Genomic DNA, 19,559 nt, shown 5'->3' on the forward strand with positions numbered 1-19,559 from the left:
GCCAAAATCCGGCCTGTGTAAACGAACCCCAAATTCGAACTCAATTTTCAAAAAATCCGCAAATCTGATTGATGATGGCGCGGAAATCGAAACTTGCGCCACTTGCAGAAATTGATTTTCTTCACAAAGTTAAGCCCAAAGCATTTCTTGACGTTTTTTCAGTTTCTGAGGAAATCAATTAGAAAGTCCCATCAGCCTAAGCAAGAGCCAAAATCAATCAAATAATTGAAAATTCTTCAAAAACAGCCTGACGGCGACTCAAAATCAAAACTTTTTGCACACATTAACTCACTTTTCCCTACAAAATAGATCTGAAAGTGTCTCCAGCTTTACTGATTTCTGAGAAAATAATTGCCAAAATCCGGCCTGTGTAAACGAACCCCAAACTCGAACTCAATTTTCAAAAATTCGCGCGGAAATCGAAACTTTCACCACTTCCAGAAATTGATTTTCTTCACAAAGTTAAACCCAAAGCATTTCTTGACGTTTTTTTAGTTTCTGAGGAAATCGATTAGAAAGTCCCATCAGCCTAAGCAAGAGCCAAAATCAATCGAAAATTTGAAAGTTCTACAAAAACTGCCTGACGGCGACTTAAAATCGAAATTTTTTGCACACATTGAATGCACTTTTGCCTACAAAATAGGCCGGAAAGTGAATCTCCAGCTTTACTGGTTTCTGAGGAAATAATTGCCAAAATCCGGCCTGTGTAAACGAACCCCAAATTTGCACTCAGTTTTCAAAAATCCCGCAAATTTGATTGCTGATGGCCGGGAAATCGAAACTTTCGCCACCTGCAAAAAAGGGCCTTTCTTTTAAAAATTAAGCCCAAGGCAATTTTCGACGTTTTTTTAGTTTCTGAGGAAATGAATTTTGCATAAGCAATCAAACTGTGAAGCCGTTTTCCCATGTACACAATTCCGTAGCACTCGTCCCCTTCACGGAAAAAAATGTTTAAAATGCTGAAAACAGCGTTCGCTTGGCAAACAAGATTGTTGGAGCTTTTAAATATTCGCCGATTATTACAATTTGCGATTTTTTAATTTCCAGGCAACATCGGGTCGATGATCTCCAACATGAACGTAGCCAGAGTCGATTTCCAGAACCGGATGGACGGAGTCAAGCAGTACATGGCGTTCCGGAAAGTAGGCAGAGAACTAGAAGCCAGAGTTATACGGTTCGCCAGTATCTTAATCTTAAAACTCGAAGTTTCAAGTTCGATTCGTTTTCAGCTGGTTTGCGTACACCTGGCAGGAAAGCGGCGCCCTGGATGAGGAGCGGGTGCTCTCAGCCCTTCCAGACAAACTAAAGGCTGAAATTGCCATTAGAGTGCACTTGGATACTTTGCGCAAAGTCAGGATCTTCCAAGACTGCGAGCCTGGACTGTTGGAAGCCCTGGTTCTGAAGCTGAGATTGCAGGTGATTTGAATCGAAAGCTGCAGCCAGAAGAAAATGAGTAATTTTAATTGCGCAGGTGTTTTCGCCAGGAGATTACATATGCAGAAAAGGAGACGTCGGCAAGGAAATGTACATAGTGAAGAGGGGACGGTTGCAGGTGGTAGCCGATGATGGATACACCGTTTTAGCCACCTTAGGCGCCGGCAGCGTCTTTGGAGAAGTAGGATTTTCTATTTACACGAAAAAGCTCTTTTAGCTGACCAGCAATATATCTTTTCCAGGTCAGTGTCTTGGACATTGCGGGTAATCGAACGGGCAATCGTAGGACGGCAAACGTGAGATCCCTGGGCTATTCGGATTTATTTTGTTTGGCCAAAGACGATCTCTTAGTGGCGCTGGCTGACTATCCGGAGGTGAGTGTTTATTAGCTTCAACTGATTGAGTTTCCTCACGCTCCGACACGAAATATTCAGCCGCAGCACAGCAAACACCATGTTGTTGCCAGTTTTAGCCAGCAGCAACTCGGCCCTGCTGTTGTCTATTTCATTTCCATTTAAAATCAAACTCCAAGTTTGCACTTGACCATCTCATTTGTGGCTCCAATCGTCTGGCATGCTAAATTCTCAACACGTGGACTAACAAGCGAATCGATCTCTTTGACGCTTCGTTTTTCGGTCACCAGTCAGGAATATAGCGGGAGATGTGATGGAACGTGTTTCTCTATTGTCCTAAAATTGAGGTTTTTACTTTTTTATAAACAGGATTTATTATCCTGTTTTTAGCTCCAATTGTTCTCCTCAAAATTAATTTTACTATCAATCAACTTGATTGTTTTTAGGGGGGAAAAGGAATTTTAAAAAAATTCCATCTCAAATCTTCTCGAAAGACTGTGAAACTTGCTGTATATCAAGGAGCAAATTGGTCAAGCATTCAATTTCGGAACAATAATTAATGCAGAAAATAAGATAAGAGACAAATATCTAGAAGTATAATAGTAGAATAAGTAAGTTCTCTATGACTGGAAGCTGAAAAGCAGGATTCACAAGCTTGCTCTTCATAAAATGTTGAAGCGCGCAAAGCCCAGACAATTTTCACTGTTTTTTGAAGAAAACAAAGATTTTATAGACGCCTTGCTGCACAGAGATAATATTAACAATAAAAAATTAAATAATAACACGAATTCACTTTGAAATCCGATTTTAAAACCTTCTAGAATTTTGAAAAAGATGGTTACATGAGATTAACCTAGCTCCTCGTAACTGAAAAATTCCTGGAAATTCAAGGAAATTTACCATTAAAGTGCGATTTTGCTCACTTAAAGCAGCGTATTTTTGCTCTGGAGTTATATTATGGGCTCAATTGAGGGATTTTTGGTTTCACCTTGGCGAATTTTTGAAAAATCGGGGATTTCCAACGGCCAAACACCTCGATTTAGTATCTGAAAAAATCCTGAAAACTCCCAGAAATTTTTTATTAAAGTGAGGTTCTCCTCATTTAAAGCTGAGCATTTTTTTTTTCAAGTAATATTCTGTGCAGGCTTGAGAGATTGTGGGTTTTTCTTTGGCAATTTTTTTTAAATACGTCTATCCATACCAATGACGAATCGCTTCGATTTAGTAACTAAAAACGTCCTGGAAACTCGAATCAAGTGAGTTTTTCCTCATTTAAAGCAGCCGATGCCCTGTTTCGAGTGATGTTATGGGCCGCATTAAGGAATGTTTGTTTTTCTGTGAGTTTTGAAAAAATCGTGTTTTTCAGCTCGGCACCCGATGTGCACGTATCCTAAGGATTTTGGGAAGGAAAATATAAACATAACTTGAAAAAAAAAATTTTTTTTCAAGAGAGCTCAATTTCAAAAAGAGCCTCTAAAGTAACATTTTTTAAAGTCGTAAAAGTATTTAAAAAAATCGAAGTCTTAATTTTTTGCTTACTTCGGCTGCAAATCAAGATGCGATTAATTAAGGCCCCTAATATTTCCATAATAAACTTAATTTATTTTGTGCAACTAAATTAACGTTCTTATCTGCTTTCGAAGTGTTTTGGAGCCATAAATTTTTCATCACTTCAGGGCTTCTTTGAAGGAAAAGTCTTTCTATTTTTTTGGTGCAAAAGCTTTTGAATCTGCGTTCAGTTACAATATTTTTCGCGAAAATGAATCAGAAGTTGAATGCTCAAGATACTGTTGGTTGGTTTGGGTTAGTTTGGGTTAGTCAGAACTCATTTTTACTAAATTCGCTTTGAAGCCTTTAAAAAATATAATTGGATTAGTGTATCAAGGTGCAAATCCGATCATGCAACTGGATAAAAAGATCTGAAGTTTTATTTGAAATAATTAACGTTTTTCGTAAACTCACTAATAGACCAGATAATCGCGAGCAAAAGAACCTAAATACAACACAGCCATTTTCTCTTTTTATACAGAAAAATAGCTGATTTTAAACTACTTAACTTGAAAGTTTTATTTGCCGAAATTTAAGACCCAATTTTATATTATTTGATATTTGAAAAATATAGTTTTGTTCACTAAAATCGAATTCCTAAGCTAAAAACTCGCTGGTACTTAAATCGCTATCAAACGTTTTATGTTTTTTTTTTCAAAAATAACTAGCGGATTGTTTGAAACTGGTGAGTTTTCTAGCTTTTAGGCCGTCATGAAAAATTATTTTGTCATATCGTTTCGCAAGCACGAGTGACTTTCATCCTCAGAGATGTTTAGCTCGAAAGCCACTCATGCTGGCGAAACGTTATGAAGAAAACCAGTCAAAGTTTTATATCTCAAAATCTCATACTTTTTAAAATTAAAAAAACATATTTTATAACATTAAGGAAAGTAAAAATAAGTCAATATAGAGATTCAAATTACTCGTACACACAGAGCAAAAAGTTCTTGCTTATCAAAAAAAAACGACTCATCGAGGCTTTTGAGTTGAATTGTACGGAGCACTTCAGCTCTAAGTATGCATACCCATGACTCTTCCCAGAACTTTAAAAATATGACATTTTTGAGCAGTTAATAGAACTAGAGTTAAAGAGCAATAACTTGAACCGATTCACCATTTCCAATAACTCTTTTATCAAGATTGATAGACTAAAAAAAGTTCTGAAATTTGACCTTGTGTCATCGATTTCGACGCTTCAGTTTTTCTACTCGCAAAAGGAAGCTCTAAGCGTATTCTTCGTAGAAAGTCAGGCAGGTCAAGCTCAATCCGATAGCCGCAATTATAAATCTCCCAGATTTATAGCTTCTGCATAATTTCAAAATATCGCCGTTTTTTTTTTGTGTCTCGCCTATCGATCGCAATGCTATTCACATTAGCCTTCTAAGACTTCCGAACTAAATCTGTTTTTTTAAGTTTAGGTACGAAGACAACTGAACTCTCTTGAGATGTTGAATGAATAAATTAATATTCTGGTACTAATTAATCAAATCTAGGAGTTTTTAAATATAAATAATTTAGAAGTTTTTTTAAGGAAAAAGTCCTGCCGGCACGTTCAATCGAAAATACTTTATAATCTACAGCACGTTTAATACCAAGTCGAATCGAACCGAAACAAGAATATCTCAAAAATCGCTCTCAGCAATCCATTATTTTTTCAAAGTCTGAGTGCGTGTTTTGTTCGATATTCTTGCAGTATGCTGCAAACGCAACTCCACTTTTACTTTCCAGTTTCTGCATAATTTCACGGATAAAAAGATGATTGTTGGGGTTCCTCTTTCTTGAAATGGAAACGACCGTAGAGTCTATTTTAGACCGTTTCAACGGTTATAAAATGTTGGCGCTTTTGGCAAAGCAAATCAGTTTCCAAGCAAGAAATATTTCTTCTCATATAGTAATGCCGCAAAACACGCAAATTTTCTAAAGTCCTAAAGACATAAAAGCATTGTTTGTCAAAGAATTATTCTCAAGATATTCACAAATTGTTGTTTGTTCCAAAAACATTCTTCTTTTAAATCGGCCAATTACAATCGTTTAGTGTAGGCTAAACTGCAAACTTACAGATTCAGACAAATGAGACTCGCGTTTTAAATGACTCGAAACTTCGGCATTCCGAACCGAAAGAATCTCATGCGAATTGTTAATAAATTTGCTTTTTACACTTAGAGCTGGCACATGTTCGTACTTCAACGATTATTTGCGTTTGAGTGCTTTAGAAACGTTGTTTAACATCAATCCTGCAGGAAGCGAAATTGGGCTAACGGCTCCAAAACGTGTACAAAGGTTCATAATTCTGGAGACGGGAAAAGCTATATTAATCGTACGGGTGTCGCTTATTTTATTTTACACCTTTGCACGTAAAGGTGTAGCATTGCGAGGATAAATTACACAGTACAAGTGTAGAAGACAAACACGAGTCATGGAAGAAATTGCTTTTTGAGTTCTTTGAGTCTTCCAGTAATGAAACATTTACAAATTTCACACAGCTAACAGCATCACGTTTCAACTTTAGCAAGGGGTTAAACTTAAATATTTGCACTGTTTCCAATAATAATATTATCAATCCGGCAAGCTTTATAATAACCCCAACATATTTTAAGCAGGCATTTTTAAATCACTTTTGGGGCATTCGAGAGGATATTTTAAAGAAAGAGAGCATTCAGAAGGCTACGTTGAACTGTAAAATCTATTTAGTACGTAAAATGAAAGCTCCATTGAAATTGGAATGTAAAAAAGCCGTGAAATATCTGCTCGCTCTCGAAAAACCTCCGCCAGTTCAAGCTAAGCGTTTTAAAAAATGCTGCTACCGAATACCCTGTGTATTGAGGTCTATCTTACCAGGTTTCTGGTAAGATAGTAAGTAAATACATTATTTTAACTAAAGCCATTTAGAACGATATTCTCAAAAAATATACAGGGTGCCAACCAATCAGTCGTAACATTCTCCCCATACTTCAAAATACATAACTTTTTCAGAAGTTAATAATGTTTTCTTAATAAAAGTTTGGCCCCATCGTCTTCTTTCGAAACTTTAACGCCTCAAGATTTATAGTTGCTACTAACTTAACTTCGTATGGAAAAAAATTGTTTAGAAAGCCTGAAAAGATGCATAAACTTTAATGCAAAGTACATTTTTACTGACATTTTTCCACAATCTTGAAGTACATATTTTGTCAATTTGTGCGTCTAAGATTATATTTAGAGAACTTGACGATTATTGCAAAAGAAGGTTCGGCGGTTCGTGTATCCACATTACTGCTTAAGGATAACATAATCGTGAACCGATTCAACCAAACCGTCCTTCACCGCATGAGAAAATTTAATTTGTAGTCTTACTAAAGCATTATTTTCAAAAAACCAATATAATGCTAAATATTTGCTACTCGGATGGTAATCACTAATAATAAATTCCAAAACAAGTGCGAATCACGCATGTAAAGTCGACCAGTAGAATCATTTACTAACGCGCGCTCCCATTGAATTATTATTTAATCTGGGCCACAGGATGGAGCTTTATGCGCTTCTTTGAACACCCGCGCAACACTCCGCTGCCCCCTTATCCAGCTAAACCGTACCCACAGTAAGTGGAGGTTTCGCTGCATTTGGTCCAGCGCCGAACGCGTTATTGAGTAGTAGATCAGTATCGGTTGTTTGTGTTGAAAATAAATATACTGACTCATATCCGAGGATTGTTTCTGGTGGAGCAATCTTTCCATGTTGTCTATTGAAAAAGGTTTTATCTCCGAAATAGACAGTTTTAATGACTGTCTGAAGTAGGCCTGGGAACTCAGTGAATTTTCAGGAGTTCGCGTAGTACTGCGCGAACTTGGTGCGCCAACCCAACGCACCGGCACAGTAACTCGGTTGCTTTGCTGGGAGAATGTTGATGACTTTTTTAGTTGTTTTTAGATTTATTTTAAGGGCCCTTCATTAATAATATTTTTAAATCTTCTTCAAAATTTCAGAATTTTCCAGTTTTAGCAAAGCAAAGTTACTCTTTCTTCTAAACGCTTAATTTTCTAAAGTTTCACTTAAGGTAATTCTCGTGGAAAATTATAATATACATTTTATTAAAACACTCGCCTCCTTCGTATCTTTGTAAAAAAATTTTAAATCTCTTTCCAGCTTCCAATTTGGGACAAAAATCAAATTATTTTTTATCAAACAAAGAACAGAATAAGCGAAAGTCTATAACAGATTATTTGGAAAACTCGTCAAACCCATGACTCTGAAGACTGCAGAGTTTGTTAAAAACTGTGATTTTATAGCTTTGATTAAATTTTTTCTACTATAGATTTACTTCTACTCAATAACGCTCTATTTTCTAGAGTTTTACTTAAAAATACTGACAATATGGACGCATTTCACGCAAAAAATTACAAGGCTAAATTTATAGCTTTGAAAAAATTTAAAGAACTTTTTCAGTGTCGAAATCGGGACCAAAGCGGAACTAAATCTCTTCCGTTTTTCCCAAAATTTTTAAGGGTTTTTCAAAAACCGATCCCAAAACTAAACGATTTTAACCAAAAGCACAAAAAAACCGTTATTTTCTGATACCTTTCTAGAAAGAAAGTTCGCCTCATGCATCGCTTTGCAGGGAATTTTGAAACACTCTTTTCAGCATCGAATTTGGCACAAAACCAAATAGTTTTATTCAATTTTTGACCGAAAGTAATTAAGATTATCTTGAGAGGACGACCAGAGATCAAAAGTTTACAAAACATGTTTGGAAAATTCGTCACCTCATCGCTCTGAAGGTTTTTTAAGTTTCTTTAAAATTTAAGGACTTTTCAGTTTTCATGAGAAATTCTTTCTACGCAGAAAACGCATTATTTTCTAAAGTTTTACTTAATAATTCTTTCAATAAAATTTTAAATGGAATTTTATTGAAACACTCCGTCTCCTAACAGCTTTATGAAAATTTTTCGAAAACCTTTTGCAGCTTTGCATTTTGAATAAAACCCTAATCATTTTTCCTCGTTTTATTCCGAAAAATGTTTCCCCAAACGGAACAAGCAAAAGTTTATAATCTATTTTTTGGAAAACTCATCACCTTTGCTGTGAATAATTTGTTTTTTTTTTTAATTCGGGTTTCTTCACTTTTAGGTCAATATTTGTAAGCAAAACTCTCTCTAAACAGAAAAACGCGTTTTTTCCTAACTTTTAACTGTAAATTACTGGCAAATTGGCTCTTATGCAAAAAATACTAAATCGATTCTACATGAAAACTCGTCGTCTTAACGTTTTTAGTTTGGTCTTCTTTATCTTCTTTTGGTATATTTTTCTAATACCCGTTTTACCTTTGAATTTGGGACAAAATCCAAACAAAGTTCTCTTGTCTTTTTTCCAAAATAAATTAAGTATTTTCTAAAAACGATCAGATAGATCAAAAGCGTATAATCAACTATTTGGTAAACTCGTCCCCTCATCGCTCTGAAGAATATTAAATTTAAGTTCTTAAAAATTTCCGGTTTTTTCCGTTTTAGACCTAAAACCAAAAAGACCGTATCTTCAACTAATCGTTTCTACAGAAAAGGTAACTTAGTGAATTTTTAGGAGTTAGCTACTCATGAAAATGTTGATGACCTTTTTTTTAAATGCTAAAACTTCAGTCTTGGCTCATGTAAAGCTTTAATAAATGATTAATTATACCTCATTAACTTCTGATCTGATACATAACTCTTTAAGGCAGAAAGCTTCAACAACTCAAAAGCGCCACTCAACAAAGTGTTACCCAGGGATAGTCTGAAGTAATTGTGAAATTTGCGAAGAGAATAAAACAGCTCAATTTTATTAGTAAAAAGTTTTTTTAGAAACATTGCTAAACACTTACACGGCGACGCGGCCACGAAAATACAGTTTATTTGAATTAACGAAATATTTTTCTAAGATAAGACTAATAGGGGAGAAAGGGGTAAATTGCCTTAAGAAAAAACAACGCCAAAAAATAAAAACTTTTTATTTTCGTTTTAATAGAACAGGCCCTTAAAAGGATTTCTCTGAACACTAGAAAAAATATGTATTAAATTATTAGATAAAAACGGCAGAAGCAAAAAGAGCACAGAAATCATTTTGCCCGCATGTTGAGGCAAAAATGATTCCTGCTACAAAACAACACGTGAAAAATGATACTCTGGGATTAAGTAAAACATCAAGAAAAAATGTACTTTACACTTAATCTTTTGTGGAACTCTGGCTAATTTTAAGAGGACATATGCATCTTCGCTGAATACTACAAATAAGTTCTTCACCAATGCCCGTTCACATTTAAAAACACTTTCTATATTGAATCCATTTGTCGATTAAAGCAGCGGTTTCCTCATAGCAGTAAGGAAATTTTCATTTACACCGTTGTCTTTTTGTCTTCTTCTGTTTAAGTCTTTGCTTATCGTGCTCATTTTTCGATAAAAGTACCTTTTTTTGTTAATATCCAGTTTTGTATGGCCTGCTGCTTGGAACTGCGCTTCCACAAGGCTTCTTCTTCCGTGTGTTTCCTTTGCCTTCAACTTTAGGAAACCGGAAAAAAGGTCAATTTATTTGTATGTATTTATATGAGCTTTGGCCGTTTGTGCCACTTACTGATAAACAAGCCTTTAAGCAGTTATTGTTCTACCAGGATGATGGTTCAAACATTTTTTTCGATGCCTGGTCGAAATGAAAAACATGAACACACCAATATCAAAAGGCAGCAACTTATGTGTGCAGTGGCGAGTTTCCCTTAACCGATGCAAAGTTTTGAAAACTAAATAATTAAACATAGAAAACCTGCCGATTTCACTCCTTTCAGCAATTTCCCGAAATATCACAATGACCTCTTTGCCTCCCTATAATCTAAAAAGCTGCTTTTTTGGCTCGAAATATCCGCGATTGCCCCAAAATCCGTGGCCTAGTTCTCAGACGATTATCAACTGGAGCATCAGAATGCGCAGATAAAAATAAAGATTTACGTGTTTTGGAAAAATATCCGCATTATCTATAAAACTTTTGCCAATTACACGTTTCGGTGGTGCAAACTTCGAAATGTAGGTAAACTGATTGCACTGTCCCCTCTTTCTACATAACACTTTTTAAAGCTTTTCGATGTTTTCCCTGAAATGGCTGCACTTTCAAACAAGTTTGCTGGATCGTTCCGCTCAGCTTATAAAACTTGTAAATCGACATTCAATCAGGATATTGGTAATACGTTATATACGCTCGTAAACAGGATGTTTGAACGCCTTGTCTTCATTTAATGTATAGGTTTATTGATCTGGATAAGTTGGGGGCATGTTTACGAATGGCTGGACGCTAAGTGATTTGAGGTTTTTTCACCAAAAATTGAGGAATTTTTCACTTAAGTGAGAGAAATAATTTTTAAATTAATGCGAATTGTTTTTCAGGCAAGAGCCACTTTGATAGAGCGTGGATGTCAATTGCTCCGGAAAGATGGCTTGCTGGACGAAGATGTGTTCAAACGAGCGAAAGCCACACAACACTCGATGGAGGACAGTATCAAAAAGTTGGAAACTTCAGTCGATCATATTCACAGTCGATTAGCCAGGCTACTAGCTGAGTTTACCGCCAGTCAAGCGAAGCTGAAGCAAAGATTAAGTAGAGTGGAAACCAGGTTAGCAAGACAAGTTATTAAGCTAAGATGCTCGACAGTTGCCTTAATGTTCTTAGTAGAACTCAGTTGTTATCGTATAAGTCATCGTTCAAATTCAATCACCGTTATTCTTGCACATTAGCACAATTTTCATTAGTTTTTTCCCAGTTAGGCCCACATTTATTTATGTCTTATAAGCGTCTTTGCTGTTTAGACTGTTTGCATTAGTTATTCAATGTCTTCCAAGATATACTTATTTGCTGCTTGAGTTCGCCTTGAACCATACATATCGATGCTCATATTTTCAACACCCTGTGTGATAAAGCCACCGGGAAACTGTTTTTAAATTGCTTCAAGTTTAAGCTAAAAAAACCGATTGATAAAATGAACCATTTACAATCACGCTAAATCATCAGAGTAAATTTTATTCGCAACTTTTCGGATGGTGCAACTTTTTCCACCAGATATTCTTGTGTGTTACAGAACAGATAGGGATCGAGATGGCAACATATCTGAAAATTTAACAGTTCCAACAGTGCGCCGAAGACTGAGATCGTTCGAGATGAGGAGAGGCGATTTTTCATCTTGCAGCAGGCACAAAACCATGTAAATTGTGTGCCCAACTGAGATATTTTCATTATCATAGAGCGAGGAATCAAAGCACTTTAATACAGGGTGACCCAAACTTAAGTGCCGCCAATTTCCAGCATGTGGTGTGTTGAAAAATTAGTTTATGACAAGGCCCGTTGAACGCACCCTTATCCGATTTTTGTGGATTTTTTCCCCGTTTTTTGCATATAATTCGGGAACTGTTTTAAATAGGAATGTGAAGTTTTGTTCACTTTTTTCCAATTCCTGTTGCTTGCAACTTAATGAGCAATGCAGTGACGTAAATCTTGAGGTTGAGTGAGATAATTTTGCTCCTCAATTCTGCAACACTGACGAAAAGGGCAATTTTGACTAAGGCTAACTTCTCTCTGCAGAAAATTTTAGCTTTTCGAACTGGGCTATCAAATATACTTTTGGGTCACGTTATTGATAAAAATACAATTTTATGGGCCATGGTTTTCTGTCTTAGTTCTGAGCCGTTTAGAAAAAAAATGTTACTTTATGATGGCAAATTCGATTCCATGGTTTGATACAAATTTTGTTAATCGTCGGCTTCTAGAGCTGATGACGAAGGGCACTTCTTCTGTGTGCAAAAACTGTGCCTTTAAATTACCCAGTGACCAAACAGTTGAGGCAAAATAACGCCATTATCCGCCACTAACACATGAGATAAATGTGACTTAATTTTTTCTATTTCGACTTAAGTTTAGGTCACTCTCTATTATTTTTACTTCTTCGGAAATGCTTTAGAGTGAGGCTCCTGAGAAAAAACTTAAGAGGGAATGGTGGGCACAACATATCTAAGTATATTTTATTATGTAGGTAAAAAACAAAAAATAAAAGTAAGCCGGCGAATATAAATAACAATTTGTAGATAGGAATACTTTGAACGTAGTCAGTAAATGTACTTAAGAAATTCGTTGAAATATTTATAATGACTGTAAATTATTAATATATCTGCACAAATGTGCAGAGTGTTTCGCCCGAAAACATACCATAAAAAGTGTAGCGTGTTTTAAAAACAGCGATATTATTTGGCTCAGAAAGAAACACAAGTAGAAAATAGTGTTTTAGAAATTTTATCTGGAAGCTGCACTCTTCTTATTTTTCTTGATGTTTTATTTAAAATTTGAATTGAAAGGAGCTTTTCGTCCTTGCAGCCAGTTGTTTTTTAGTTTTCTGCCCAAATATAAAAAAATACTCTTTTACTTTGGCCATCAAAGTGAAAAATCAATAATGAAAGTAAGTACAGAGTGTCTTTTTTTTCAGCCAAATAATGTCGTATTACCTTTTCGATCGTAAGCTTACTGGACACTCTGCATATTAAGCTGGGCACTTTTTTTTGGTTTCTATGTTTTGCGTAAAATTTGACTTTAAAATATTTAAAAAATTAAACCATTGCTGGTAAAGTTGAGATTTTAGTGGTTTTATTTTATTATATTATCATTAATTTCGCTTTGATATGCAGGATGCTATCTAATCCATGCCATAAGCAAAAGAAACGAACAATTGAAGATAAAGTTGTGAATTTAGATACTCAAGCCTGCAAAAATGTGGTTAAAGTTAACGTTAACGGTTAAGTGTGGAAAACTTATTTTAACTTTAATTGTTTCTCGATTTTCCAACTAATCATTATGAAAAACTGTATTTACCATTGAGCCGTCTGGTCATGCAATATAATTAATTTTTCTAAATGCTTACCTGCTTTAGGTAAGTTCATTTTTGAGCAACTTTCTAATAACTAATAAAGTTTGACACTTTTTTTGCTTTTTGACTTTTTGTTTTCTCTTTACTTTTTGACTCACGGCTACAAATGACACCTTTAAAGGTCGGTTTAAGCCAATGACGTCGAATCACATGATAATCACGTAATATTTGGTCAAAGTTGGCCTCTTTTCCACGTGATTATCACGTGTGATGCGCCTTGGGGTGTTTTTCAATTTAAATAAAACGATATGTGCGTATCTTTTTCCTTTTGCGATTCATTTAAGCCCAAAAACAGCAATGGAAATTTGCAGGACGAACCCAACTCTAATTTTATTAAATCTCTTAAAGTACAGTAAAAATGCAGCTTCAAATCTATTGTAGGTGGCAGGTTGTGAATTTTTAACCACAAGCATGCACGTTTAAGCCTCTTTTCTGAATTACACCGAAATTTTAAACATTTAGAGAAACTCAACGAAGGCTCGAAATCAATTAGAAATATGTGAACTTAATAACTAAACCTTTTTCTATACCGATTCATTGCCGATTAAACCAAAATTGGCGTCTTAAGTCTGTTCACGTTTACGAGTTATATATACATTTTGAACCGAAAGCGCACACATTTGGTGCTTTTTTAAAGTTTAATTGGAAATTAAAAAAATTACAAAAACTAACCGAAAACTTAGAATCGAGTGAAATTAACAGTTAATAACTGAGGCTTCTTCTATAAATTGGCAAAAACTCAGCCCTAAATCTCTGGTCGTATGCAAATTGTAAATTTTTAACCAGAAGCATGTTTATGAAAATTTTACAAAACTGAGCGAAAGCTCGAAATCTATTCACAATTTCTTGGTTTAATAATTGAAGCTTTTTCTACACATGCCCAACATTGCAAACTTAAATCTGTTTAATTTTGCGAGTAATGAATTTTCAACTGCAGGCGCGCACATTTGGTGCTTTTTTTGGAATGACATCGGCATTTCAAAAATTCAGCAAGAACTGCCTGAACACTTCGAATCCATTGAATTTTTACTCATATGAAGATTGAAAGTTGTGGATTTTTAACCACAAGCCTGTACGTCTGTCCTGAATTATGCTGAATTTTCAAAAACTTACAGAAACTGAGCGAAACATTTAAATCGATTTAGAATTTTCGTATGTATTAACTAAACCTTTTCCTACACATGCCCAAAATTTCAAGCTTAAATCTGCTTACGTTTTTGAGTGTGAATTTTTCACTATGGAAATAAAAATAAGTTACAACTGCTTATTATGAAACTGATGATCACATATTACGGTTTTTGCATTAGGAGTTGAGACACCTTGTATAAAAGATATTATAATTATTTTGCGATATTACATGGTACTGATCTTTGAAGTTTGAACCTTCTAAGGCACAGCGCAAATCGTTACGTTTCTAAATAAAAAAAGACTATTCAAAGAAAAGTATATTATAAATAAAATATTTTGATAAATTTTCCTGAGGCTTAATCAAATATTCTTTAATATATGTACCAATGCGCAGTACACGTTTAAACGCCTTAATACATGTGTGATAAAAAGGTCGATTTATGTAAATAGTAAGAATAAGACTATGTATTTACTACTGATTAAGCAGACGGTTTCTGTTAAATTTTTAAATCACCCTTTCCTATAAGTAGGTACTGTATATTTCAACCCATTTAACACGTTTGCCTTGTTTTTAGATCTTATTATGGTAAAATGTGTTTCTTTATCAACGACAAGTATATTTTTTAAGATATGTGTATAAACTAAATAAAATGTTTTCAAAATATATATACGTGTTATTTTACTTGTTAATATTCTTTGCCAATACTTCTTCTTCTTCGAAACTCCCGAAGCGCTTTCATTTCTTGGGTCATATCTAGAAAACCAGTTGAGCCACGAAGTTCTAGTTTTAATTGCCAGCTGGAGCGTTAAATTACGTACAGTTTTGTTCTGAACGTCATAAAACGAAATATTCCTGGTTTTCACGCAAAAAGTAAAAATTTGAAATTAATGCGCGTCTTATGAACCGTTCTCATTTTTTGGATGTTATCTAGAGAACCGGTTGAACTACGACGCCATACTTCTTATGGCCAGGTAGAGCGATAAATTATGTACATTTTATATTTAAGATAGTATAAAAAATGTTTCTAGTTTTTACGTAAAATTAAAAAATTCAAAGTTAATCCGAGTCTTCTGAACCGCTCTTATTCGTGATCTCGTATCTAAAGAACCGATTAAACCACAAAGCTCTAATTTTCATTACCAAATAGACCGTTAAATTTCGGACTTTCCTGTGCCAAACATCATTTTATAGATGTGTCTAATTTTCAGGGAAAATGAAAAAATACAAAAATAATGCGTGTCTTCTGAACCAGTCTTATTCTTTGATTGGTATCTAGAGAACCGGTTGAGCTACAAAGCTGTAGTTTTCATTGCAAGATAGAGCGTTAAATGGCGTACTATTTTATGGAAAATGTCATTCTAAAAATATTTCTAGTTTTCACTCGAAATGTGCGAATTCCAGATTAATGCGAGTCTTCAGAACCGCTCTGATTCGTTGACTCGTATCTAGAGAACCGGTTGAGCTACAACGATATACTTTTCATTGCCAGATAGTACGTTAAATTATGTAATATTTTAGATTTAAGATAGTATATAAGAACTGTTTCTAGTTTTTCCGTAAAATTGAAAGATTTAAATTTAAGGCGAATCTTCTGAATCGTTTTTATTAGTCAGCTCGTATCTTGACGACCCGTTGAGCTACAACGCTCTACATTGCCAGATATTCATTGCTGAATTATGTACTTTTTTATATTTAAGTTCGTATAAAAATTTTTTCCAGTTTTCACGTAAAACGCACAAATTCAAAATTAATGCGAGTCTTCTGAACCGCTCTTATTCGTTGGCTCGTCTCTAGAGAACCGATTAAACCACAAAGCTCTAGTTTTCATTGCCAAATAGAGCGTTAAATTGCGTACTTTCTAAATGAAATATCGCATAAGAAATGTTGCTAGCTTTGAACGTATGACGTGATAATCATATTATCGGACGTCCATAGGCCGTCCTGGATTTAGCCTCCTAAACGGCGTTGTCACTTTTATCATGTAATTGACGGTTCTAACAGATTGACAGCCGACCCACCCACTGTTTCGTTGTCATTTGCAAACAAATATTTATGTTGATTTAGGATTTTATTATTATATTAATTTAGCTCTTAGAGAATGCCTTGTACAAAATGCAAGTCCGACTTTACCTTGTTCAACTGGAAGATCCGATGCGGAGAATGTGAAGACAAGTATTGTAACAAGTGCTTGAAGCGGAAAGACGGTGTATTATATTGTGATGTGTGTTTAGTTTTAATTAAAAGGCCCCCGGATCGAGTTAAGTTAATGGAACTGAAGTCAAAGGATCTCAGAGATTATTTGAATAAGAATAATGTGTCCACTTACGGGGTGGTTGAAAAAAAGGAGATGGTTGATCTGTTGTGCAATAAATGTATTCCTGAGAGGCAAAGGAAGGGCGTGGACAAATTGACGGCCAACTTTGGGGATCAACTGCGGCCATTTAACGGACTTATCAGTAACTTGGAGTCAGTCATTTCAGACACAAGAGGCGCCCCTAAACCTAGCACTGATCAGATGAATAGATCAAGTCCCGCAGCACATCAGCCTACATCAAGTAGTGCCCCAGTATACGCACATACAGTGGCTGCGCCCAGTTATTCGGGCATAGATGTACACTCGGAACCTTCTGCTCCCCCATATGAAGAACCTGCTGACAGGCCAACTACCTCACATATTCCCCAAAACGTCGAGTTTACTCCAGAATCAAGCCCTCTAGGCCAGAGACGTCCAAAACTTGAAGACTTCAATAACGTTGAGGAGCTAAAAGAACTGTCTTCAAAGCAATTAAAAATTCTCCTAACATTCAACAGAGTGGAGTTTAAGGGCTGCATTGAGAAAGGTCATTATTACTCTTGCATTACTTTTAGCTGTAGTTTAATTTGAATATTGCAGATGAGTTGCTAGAACGCGCTCAAGCACTTTGGGAAGACAATAAAAAGCATAAGGATATCCCAGATAATGTGCCATTAGACGAATTGTGCAAGCTCTGCATGGATGCACCCTTAGACTGTGTTTTACTGGAATGTGGCCACATCACGACATGCATTGACTGTGGCAAAAGATTGGCCGAATGTCCCATCTGTCGACGATTCGTAGTGAGAGTAGTTAGAACATTTAAAGCTTAAAATTACCTTTATTAAAATATATTCAAAATTTTACAAGCAGCTCATCTGCAAGCCATTATACCTATATATACAATGTGCCCTTTATTAAGTTGCATTTATTTTTCTACATGTTTAAATCTGCTTTTACCTCCCGATGTATTCCGCATGAACCCAAGCCAGATAATGGCTTACAGCTGACTGCTGTACGTTTTCGAAATGTGATTTTTAGAATATTTTGGTGATAGCTTATCAGTTTAAGCAAAATTTGTTGAATGTTATGAACTAGTAGAGTAAGGCCCAAATGTTTTTGTTACAATAGTTTTTCAAATATGTTTTGAAGGTGATGCAAGCCAATTTGTCCCTATTTCAAATTCTGTATAATCACGATAGTCCGAACTAATTATTGCAAGGGCAAATTCTAATTTTTGTTTAAATTGTTCGGATTAACGATTTTTTTTTACTGTAAGTAAAATTTCTTTATTTTTATTGTAAATTTTATTAGCTTAATTACAAATTCCTTACGTACATAAGATGCGTAGATTAAAGAAATAACTGTGTATATAAAATGGCTTATATTTTATACATACATGTATGTGTAAGTCTAAGTCGATGTAAAAAACTGGTGATTTTTGTTGGTTTAGTATCTGTTTACTCTTACTTACACCGTTTTTTCATTTTTGTTAAAGTGAAAACAAGGAGTTCCGATTCAGAATTTTCCGAAGCCCGTTTTGTGCATATCTCGGATCATGTGACTGCTTCTCTATAACAAATACGTTGGGGCCCTAATTTTTCGTGCGCTTCGTCAGTGCTAGAGCGTAGTTCATCTTGAGAAATTTGAAAAATTTCTTCTACACAATGGGGGTCATCAGAGGTCAATAGCCCCTGATTTAATAAATAATTACCGATATTTTTAACGAGTAAATGCTCTATGTAATTTTCTGTTTATTTAGTAATTATTTGCTGTTATCAGCCTAATTTTCAATGTTGCCATAGTTTATCGGGAGCCCGAGCAAAACCAGCGAATGTCACTCAGACTCGAACCTTAGAAGAATTGGTGATTGCAAATATGCCTAGTTTGTGAGAAGTTTGAAGAAAAACTGTAAATTTGTGTTAAATATGAATACTGCGCGGCCTTGTGGCTGCAAGGGCTGTAGAACATGCCTTCATTGTGAAGCCCTTTTCGGTATATCGTTTGACAAAGAAAATATCAAGAATGGCACAGAAAACAAGCAAGTTTACTGTCCATTTTGCAACCTGTGCTATCCAGGAAAGAGCGTAGATTCATATAAATCCCATCCCAATCACGAGGGAACGCCTACGAGGTATGAGGGAATTTACATTGAGATGAATTTCCTGAGCGACAGTGAACACGATCAGCTAATGCAAGGCATCGACTCAATGGCCTGGGACTTGTCCCAGAGTGGCAGAAGGAAGCAGAATTTCGGCCCTAAATGCAATTTTAAGGCCCGCAAATTACGGCTGGGAAAGTTCCAAGGATTTCCAAAGTTCACCAGGTTTGTGCAGGAAAAATTTGAGGATGTTCCCATACTGCAAGGCTTCCAGACCATCGAACAGTGTTCGTTGGAATACGACCCAGCCAGAGGCTCTTCAATCGATCCGCATGTGGACGACTGTTGGGTTTGGGGCGAACGGATTGTTACAGTGAACCTTTTAAGCGATTCAGTGCTTACACTCACACCAAATCAGTATCCTACACGGTATAATTTGGATCTAGTTGGAACTTATCCAAAAGTAGTGCAACATTCTGTTAAACTTGAGACGAACAGGAGTGATCAAAGTGTGGAAGCATGTGTAGAAGATACTGTTCTTGTGCCCATGCCAAAAAATTCCCTGCTAGTTATGTACGGAAGTGCCAGATACGACTACGAACACAGAATTTTAAGGGAAGATATCACTGAAAGGCGAGTTTGTTTAGCTTATAGGGAGTTTACACCCATTTACTTGGAAGGGGGGCAGTTCTACGAGGAAGGTAAATTAGTTACTAAGATTTCTAAGGAGTTCTTCGACGTCTAGTGAGTAGTTTCAATAAATGTTGTATATTGCCCTTTTTGTATTTGATTTAATCCCATTA

General features: G+C 35.6%; 3 protein-coding genes across 3 annotated transcripts; all 3 read left to right on the top strand.

The window, feature by feature from the left end:
• Positions 1 to 1,047: 1,047 nt before the first annotated feature.
• LOC109535904 (cyclic nucleotide-gated cation channel subunit A) lies at positions 1,048 to 13,293 on the top strand (the record flags this gene model as incomplete). The annotated part of the gene is given in 6 exon segments (XM_048669786.1): positions 1,048 to 1,174; positions 1,230 to 1,416; positions 1,472 to 1,615; positions 1,677 to 1,808; positions 10,712 to 10,938; positions 11,401 to 13,293. Coding segments are annotated over 6 exon segments (944 nt in total), but the record flags the coding sequence as incomplete, so codon positions are not given.
• Positions 13,294 to 16,383: 3,090 nt separating this feature from the next.
• LOC109535881 (E3 ubiquitin-protein ligase rififylin) lies at positions 16,384 to 18,107 on the top strand. Its single transcript, XM_019901900.2, has 2 exons — positions 16,384 to 17,202; positions 17,256 to 18,107. Exons 1-2 carry the CDS (start codon positions 16,461 to 16,463, stop codon positions 17,486 to 17,488), a joined length of 975 nt encoding a protein of 324 aa, XP_019757459.1. The 5' UTR covers positions 16,384 to 16,460; the 3' UTR covers positions 17,489 to 18,107.
• Positions 18,108 to 18,353: 246 nt separating this feature from the next.
• LOC109535882 (alpha-ketoglutarate-dependent dioxygenase alkB homolog 4) lies at positions 18,354 to 19,532 on the top strand. The gene has a single exon (XM_019901902.2). It carries the CDS (start codon positions 18,584 to 18,586, stop codon positions 19,499 to 19,501), a length of 918 nt encoding a protein of 305 aa, XP_019757461.1. The 5' UTR covers positions 18,354 to 18,583; the 3' UTR covers positions 19,502 to 19,532.
• Positions 19,533 to 19,559: the final 27 nt, after the last annotated feature.

The sequence above is a fragment of the Dendroctonus ponderosae genome, unplaced genomic scaffold, assembly GCF_020466585.1.
Source record: "Dendroctonus ponderosae isolate FM_Combo_2020 unplaced genomic scaffold, Dpon_F_20191213v2 Dpon_F_20191213_9, whole genome shotgun sequence".
NCBI classification, from domain to species: domain Eukaryota; kingdom Metazoa; phylum Arthropoda; class Insecta; order Coleoptera; family Curculionidae; genus Dendroctonus; species Dendroctonus ponderosae.